The 7,917-nt window shown below is 50.3% G+C and overlaps 1 protein-coding gene across 2 annotated transcripts in view; it reads left to right on the forward strand.

The window, feature by feature from the left end:
- Nucleotides 1–6,926, forward strand: part of LOC136529412 (ubiquitin-like-specific protease 1D) — a 33,186-nt gene extending 26,260 nt beyond the window's left edge. For both annotated transcript variants that reach the window (XM_066522481.1, XM_066522482.1), the window contains exon 13: nucleotides 6,796–6,926. In XM_066522481.1, coding sequence (XP_066378578.1) covers nucleotides 6,796–6,799 — 4 coding nt within the window. In that variant the 3' untranslated portion in view covers nucleotides 6,800–6,926. The remainder of the gene's footprint in view (nucleotides 1–6,795) is intronic.
- The last annotated feature ends 991 nt before the right edge of the window (nucleotides 6,927–7,917 follow it).

Below are 7,917 nucleotides of genomic sequence, written 5' to 3' on the forward strand. Positions count from 1 at the left end.
AAGACCGCGACTCGAACTCGGGACCTTCCGGTCACAGGCGGTAAGACTCTACCGCTTGCACAAAATCAACAATGTGGTGGCGCACATAGGATTTGTGGTTGAGAGGAAACAACCAACAAAAATGAGAATAATCATCAATTAACACCAAATAGTTTTTGTAGCCCGAAGTATTAAGAACTGGAGATGTCCATACATCGCAATCTGTAGCAAATCAAAAGGTGCTGAAGTAAAAGAAGTGGAACCGCTAAACGGAAGCCGCATGTGCTTGCCAAGCTGATGGGCATGACGCAGGGAGCACAAACTTTTATTGCAGTCCAGGATGATTGAAGGCGGTGATGCCATGGGGAAGACAAGGTGTTGAGGCTGCAGCCTGTAAGGTGGCACCGAAGGTAAAGTGTAGAGATCCCTATTGTAGCGAAGAATCATACGCCCCATTTGCTGGTCCTTGACATAAAAACCCAAGGCATCAAACTCAACATAACAATTATTATCACGGGTGAACTAGCGAACAGAAAGCAAAATCAGGAACGATTGCAGGGGCAACAAGGACGTTGTTAAGGTGAAAGGATGTGTCGGCTGCCAACAAGGTGGTGGCGCCATGATAGGATGTGGGGATGGTGCTGTCGTTGTCTACATGATAAAGGAAGTGGAATGAGGTAGGCAGGAAAGCAGTATACCATCCGATGAAGACATGTGGGTGGTGGCACCAGTGTTGAGGACCCAGGAGGAGCCGGTTTAGGGCGACGATGAGCCCCATCTGTTCCTGTCCGTCGGTGCCTTGTTGGGCACTAGGTGACAGCATGGACACATTGGAGATCTAGGCTAGGGCGCGCGGTGTGCGCTTGTGGGAACGACACTGTGGACGCCACTATGGCTAACCGCCCTAGGGAACACCTAGGGGATGGGCGCGGGTAAGTGTTACGGCCATCGTCTTCGTTGCCCTGGTATGCGCCACTGTTGTTGCGGCGCTCACTGCCTTTCTTGTGGTTGCGGCCACCTTGGCCACCACCATCGGTACCACCATGGGCAACACCACCACCACCGGTGCTTTGACAAGAATCGCTTCCCGAGACTGGTTGGTCAGTAGGCCAAGCTGCAAGGTGTTGAGCTAGCGTGGAGCACAGTCTTAGTAGCGACCTTATCCTCGATAGCGAGGCGAGGACTAGCTTCTCGCGAGTGGTGGCAAAGCTGGGCAGCGAGTCGGAGTCGGTGATGTTGGTGGTGGCGGATAACCGAGGATTAAGGCCGTGCAACAAGTTGATGAGCTATGAGTCGAGGACGGGGAGGCCGACGTCACACAACACATTGGCACTGGCCTTCATCTTCTGGCAGTACTCATCAATGGAGAGACCCCCCTGGGTCATGGAGTGGAACTCAATGACTGACGAAGATGACACACGAAGCCTTGTTCGGTTGGAAGAGGCCCTCGATGGCGACCTAGAGTTGGCGAGCAGTCTGGTTGGGCGCAATGCTGAGGCCGAGGAGCCAGACGGTGATTGTCCACTATGGATCAGCCGGGCATGCCTCCGTTGTGCAGTCGATGTGCGAGCGAAGGCCGAACTTGCTGCATAGGGAGAGGAAGAAGGGAGACCATCGGTTGAAAGTTAGGGTGCTTCAACTCGAGCGTCATGGGAACATGGGACTTGATGGCGATCATCGTGTAGGGGGTGATGTAGATCGGCGGCGCTGTCTCTGATCCAAATGGGAGGGAGCCCGAGGTGTCGGAGCCGAGCATGGCGCTGAAGCAGAGGAATCCATTGATATGGCGAGGGATGAGAGGCAGTGGCGGCGTGGCACGAACCGGCACCCAACGGGCCTTGTAGCGCTCGAAAGAACCATCTACGTTGAATTTGTTTTTGAAAACCCACTTGCCAGTAACAACATTGGACTGAGCTGGCCGAGGAAGAAGTTCCCAGGTGGTGTTGGTGAGGAGAGCAGCGTACTTGGCTTCCATTGCTGCACGCCAGTTGGAGTCAGCAAGAGCGGCACGATAGCTCCGGGGAACTGGAGAGTGGTGCAGCCGTGAATAGAGCTGGCTGCCGGAAACCATGCTTGCCGCGTGTGGTCATGGCGTGATGATTAGCCACGGGCGGCATTGGGACGGCGACGGCAGGAAGAGGAGTAGGCTGAGCGAAGCGGCTGGCACTGGTTAAGCAGGCGGAGCCGCTGGAGGTGTTGCCGGGGGCGGAGCAGTGGGAGGTCGCCGGGTGTACACGAGGCCCTGGTAATGCCTGGGAACCACGAAGATCACCGGAGAGCCACTCCTGCAGACCTGTTGGAAGTAGCAGCAGGGGCCTGCTGGAAGTGCGGCCGCAGACGGCCGGGAGGGAGCCAAGACCGGCGTTGGAGCAGCCAGGTCTGGCAGCCCCGTTCCTGGGGCCGACGCCGGGGCACTTGCCATATGTGGCAGGGCTGGAATGGCGCCAAGAGTGTCCTGCAGAGTCAGGACAAGGTGACGGCATAAAGGGAGCCGGCACCGGGTTAGGAAAATCATCCAAAAAAATCAAAGGCGGACCTGGTGGGGGGAGTGGTGTCCTTGGAGAAGGGAAAGGACTCATCGAAAACCACGTGGCGCGAGATGATGATTCGGTTGGTATGGCGATCAAGGCAAATGTGCCCTTGTGGTGGGGGGAATAGCAAAGAAAGACACATAACATGGAACGAGGCGCAAGTCTGTGGGGGAGCAGTGGCGGAAATGTTAGGATAACATGTGCAACCAAAGACCCGAAGGTGCTCATAAAATGGTCGGGAACCAAAAAGAGCGAAATGTGGGGTAGAAAAATTGAGTCTTTGTTGGCAGAATATTGAGGAGGTAGGTGGCAACGCTGAGAGCCGCCGCCCATAAGGTGGGGGAATGTGCGCCTGAAAAATGAGGGAGCGAACGACATCATTAGTGATGCGAAGGATGCATTCAGCTTTACCATTCTGTGCGGACGTGTAGGGGCATGACATATGAAGGTGAATGCCATGGGACAGGAAGAAAGTGCGGGCGCTGAAGTTATCGAACTCGCGGTCATTGTCGCACAGGATGCCCTGAATAGTGACCCCCAAACTACATACGGACATAGGCAAAGAAATTAGAAAGGGTGGTAAAGGTGTCCGATTTTAGTCGCAATGGAAAAGTCCACAAATAATGGGAGCAATCGTCAAGAATAGCCAGATAGTACTTGTGACCGGAGACACTAGTAATAGGGGATGTCCACAAATCACAATGAATTAACTGGAAATTAAGAGTGGCAGGGGATGACGATGCATGCAAAGGTAAACGATGCATGACAAGCATGGCAAAGAGGGTCACTAGCACTTTATTACAGAGAATGGCAGAAGACTGTGCTAGTTGAGACAAAACTTCATGACCGGGGTGCCCAAGACGCTGGTGCCATAAGGATGTAGAGGTGGATGCATGAAGGGCAGTAGCTGGAAGCCGCAAAGGGTATAGGTGTTAGGAGCTGTCACACCTGACGATCTCTCTCCGAGTAGGAAGATCCTTCACAGAACAGCCAAAAGGGTCAAATTCCACGTCAGAGGTGAACTGGCGCACGGAAATTAGATCTTTAAAAAGGTTTGGGGAAACAAGGACATTATTAAGACGAAGGTGTGGTGAAAGGTGAGCAACACCAGTGGAGGTAACTGGAATAAGGTTTCCGTTATCGACAACAATGTTGGATGGAGAGTGATGTGAATGAGGAGTAGCGGAGAGGATACCAGCATCAGAAGTCATGTGGTTGGAGTCATCGGAGACCAAGTACCACTCGCGTTGTGCTGGCTGCTGGAGGGTTATTGTCTGAAAATTGGCGGCGAGGGCCAAGAGGAGCATGAGTGCTAGTAGATGTAACACCCCTGGTGTTACGAGTTTATTTAGCACCGCGATTTAGGCCTAAGAAAAATTTCCGAAACGAGTTTTTCGGGTTTTTAATTTAAAACGTACTTGCTGCGACAAGTGAATCCCGTGTGACTTAGTTTCGTGGACTCAAATCAACGCTCAAGATAAATTACGCAGTGCGTAGAAATATTCAGGAATGTCCGACGACGATTCTAGAGAACGGTTTGTCCTGTTAGATTAAGCATGAAAATCAACTTTTATAAATAAAATAAAATCCATTAATAAATAGAACGATACATATATATAAACTCACGGGTTTATTTTGTTAAGCACGAACTGACGAAAAAGAGAGCGCAGCAGCTTCGTTTATTTTTTTGGCGTGCACCATACTCGCCTGAAATCAAACATGCTTCACTGTAGCTGGCACGTCTTGCACGGCGGGTATGCAGCCCCGCAGAAAAACACTGTAGCATCGCGAAAATCACTGTAGCGCGCAGAAAACACTGTAGCACGAAGAAAAACACGGCTTCCTGCAGAGAACCATGACTTCCATGACCTCTGACAGCTCTTGACTATCCTTAGTATGCATCTATAAACTAAGTCATGTCTTCCTGCTATAGTGTACTAGCTCAAGCACCAAAGTCTCCCATGGATTAATTAGCTGTCCCCAAGGTCAAGTCTATGACGTGTTATTAGAAAAAGAATGTGATGCATGAGCAGCACGCCACACACATAAGCAAGTGGTGTGGGAGCTGGGGACTATTGATGCAAGCAGTTAGTTGTTCAGCCTAGCTAGTTTCTCTCACTATCCGACGACGACTACTGTCAGGCAGTCACCATCTGCTGTAATAAGCCCGGTAAAAACACGGTAGCTGTAGCAGCGTGGAAACACTGTTCATCCGAAGCATCACGGCGTGCACAGCAACGTTTTATTGCCTTTAAGCAAGCTAGTTAGCCGCTAATCTTACGACGCATCGCTGTCGCGCCTTCGCGTCGCCTGCCTTTAAAAGGACACGCCAAGCCTGCCAAGCCATCCCACTCCACCGTTCACCATCTTACTCTCTAAATCGAGTTTCTCTGTTCTTGCCTGGGAAGGCTACGCTCTGTTGATCTCCTTCCTCAAGCTGTAATTGACCATGGTAGATAGTCCTCATACATCCCCTACCTCCCTTCTACCTTCCCATGCCCTTAGATTTGGAAGTCATGGCTAGAATCGCCATCAGGTGAAAGCCCAGCAGTTGTCCATGGTGGACGAGCTGAGGAGCACAAACGCCCGGTGCTCTCTGTGTCTCTCTCGAAGAATCCTAGCCGTATACCCGCTCTGCTCTTTGTTTAAGTCCACAGCAGCAGCTTGTCCTATGCCATGTGCTAGTAGCAAAACCGAGAACCAACTCAGCTCCTATACACGTAAAGTCAAGAGTCATGAGCCATTAATCCACTCCACCAATTTCTTTATTCCTTTTCCCTTTCTAATAACCAGCGGCAGCTCGTGGCCACTAATCACGTTTCATTTTCTCTCCTCGTGATTAATTAGCGGCCACCTTGCACAATTAATATCTCCACTATGCTAACTCCGATTCCATCACTTCTTCTTCCTAAATTCATCTAAAATCGAACCCCACCTATCCATAAAGTTTCATAATTTTTGGAACGCAGTTGAATTTATGTGAATATTTAATTGTGTCTGTTTGCCGAGTACCGCGAGTTCGACGCCGACGGAGGGACGTCGATGGATTGTGGAGTCATCGGGAGTTACTGGAGAAATGGTACTTTTGGAAGCGTGATTGGATTTCTAAGAATTTCGGCTGTCGTTGATTATTTACATCTATGCATTTGCATCAATACATATCATAATAGGAACAACGGTGGATCGATGATATCAACTGGAGTAGCTGAAAGATGATGCTATGGTGATCATATCACGAAGATAGAATGCTAACTTTTGGTTATATTTTACCAAGGCAAGCCCCGGTGCATAACCTCTACTTTTCTGCAGTTTAAATTATATTTGTGCATTAAGTTTAAGGAGTTGAATGAAACCCACTTGCATATATATCTTTATTCCTATGAGCCTTACTAGTATGATAGGATCGTGTAGAATGCTATGCTACAGGACTCCGGTAGGAGTCGAGTGATTGCCTGTCACTCGCGAGATATAGGGAAATATATTATTGGATCATCATCACTTGGAATATATAAAAATGGTGGAAAGGAAAATGGTGACCGGGCAGGGATATGGTTTGTGTATTGGTGAGTGTAAGGAGTTGTGTCGCCGTGGACACGGGGCATAGCTTGGTTACACTATTTTTCCCTGTCTGGTCGGTTAAGGACCGATCGTTGCATATGACTCTAGGCAGGTCACAGACTTATTATCTCGAGCACATACTTGTGTATGGGCGCTTGGAAGACTTGTTGCTCTCTTGTCGCGGATCCGGCTCTTTCCGGACCGACTGTTAGGGTTTGTTTTGGTGGAGGAGGTTCTTGCACCGCACTGAGTCCGGGACTCAGGGGCGGGGGCTTGGAGTCCCAGTTTGGACGGGGACCTGGACACCCGGGACAGGAGAGTGATGGGTTGGTCCTGCTTGTGCCTGGGGTACAAGCGGGGCGTGTGTTTTCGGGGTACCCAGCTGGGGGCATTGATTCGCGAATCGCCGGGCTATCCGGTACGGCTTGTCTGCGGTTTAGCATCATAGTAAGAACTGAAGATGAAAGATGAAAGATGGAAAAGGAAATCTGATTGCTTACCACCTGCTTGAAAATAGCACAGGTGCTTACATAGAATGGTTAGTTAATGAACCAATGCGGCTTTTAATAAAAATCGAATATAAGGACGCACGCTTAGTAATGCTTCCTGCAAATGCAACCCACGAGCCAAATAGCCTTGCATATCCTTGGAGTCTTTTCTTTCCTCCTGTCGGGTAAGTCTTGCTGAGTACAATTGAGTACTCAGGGTTTTATTCCCCCTATTGCAGGTGACAGGTTGATGCTAGAGCTGACCCTTGTGTGTGGATTCCTCCTGGTGGGCTCAGCGAGGATCCCTTTACGTCGCGATCGTAGTTTTTATTTATAACTCTCACCAAATGTTTTTATAAATGAAAGTTTCATAATCTGTTGTAGTAGTTTATATATCAATACTTCATCATATCATTAATAGATGTTTATTTCCGCTATAATTCTGATCACATGTTTAAATTCCGCTGTACATTAAATTATTTATAACTCTGATAATATGATTACATTCCGCTGTTATACAATAACTATTATACTCTGATGTTGTACTAAAAGGGATGTATGAAATGGTTAAGAATGATGTAAGCTTTGTTCTCTCATCTGTGATCCTGATAGTAAAAATGTGGATTTTCGGGTTCTCCCCTGGGGTGTGCCCGACGGAACCGAGTAATTTAGTGTTCTCCCTTGAGTGCTTAGTGTCTAATGGAAGACAAGCACTCCTGTGAGGCATTAGATTAGGCGGTTCTGCCACAGTAGAGCTGTAGGGAACGGGAGCAAGTGCTCCCCACTGGCCGGCCCACTGTCCTGTTGGCGTGGCGAGGCCTGGTGGTGTAGCGAAGAAGGCCTGCGGGTGCTGTCCAGCAGGAGGTCGCGGTGCTGAAGGACCCCGCGGTCCAGGCGTTGTAGAAGTTGGGCCAACCGCCGTTGCCGCTGGTACCGCCCCCGTTGCCGCTGCTGCCCTGGGCGCCATCGCCCCGTGTGTCGCGCTTGCCGCGCTGCTAGGAAGGGGCGCCGCCGTAGCTGCTGCCGGGTCCACCTGCAGTAGGCACCTGCTGTGTGGGGCGTTGGGGCTGAGTTGATGCAACAGACGATGAAGCGGGAAGCGGCTTCGAGCCACCAGCGCTAGAGACAGCAGAGTTCCTCCAGACGGAGATCGTCGTGCACCTGCAGGAAGGTTGGAAGGGGGTTGTTGTGACGAAGATGGAGACCGATGGCGGCGAACAGCTCGTTGAGGCCCTGGATGATGTTGAGGACGAGGGTGCGATCGGTGATGTGCTCGCCAAGATCACAGAGATCCTCGGCCATCTGTTTGTAGCGGCGGCAGTACTCAGCAACAGGGAGGTCACCCTGCATGAAGGAGCGGA

The sequence above is a fragment of the Miscanthus floridulus genome, chromosome 19, assembly GCF_019320115.1.
Source record: "Miscanthus floridulus cultivar M001 chromosome 19, ASM1932011v1, whole genome shotgun sequence".
NCBI classification, from domain to species: domain Eukaryota; kingdom Viridiplantae; phylum Streptophyta; class Magnoliopsida; order Poales; family Poaceae; genus Miscanthus; species Miscanthus floridulus.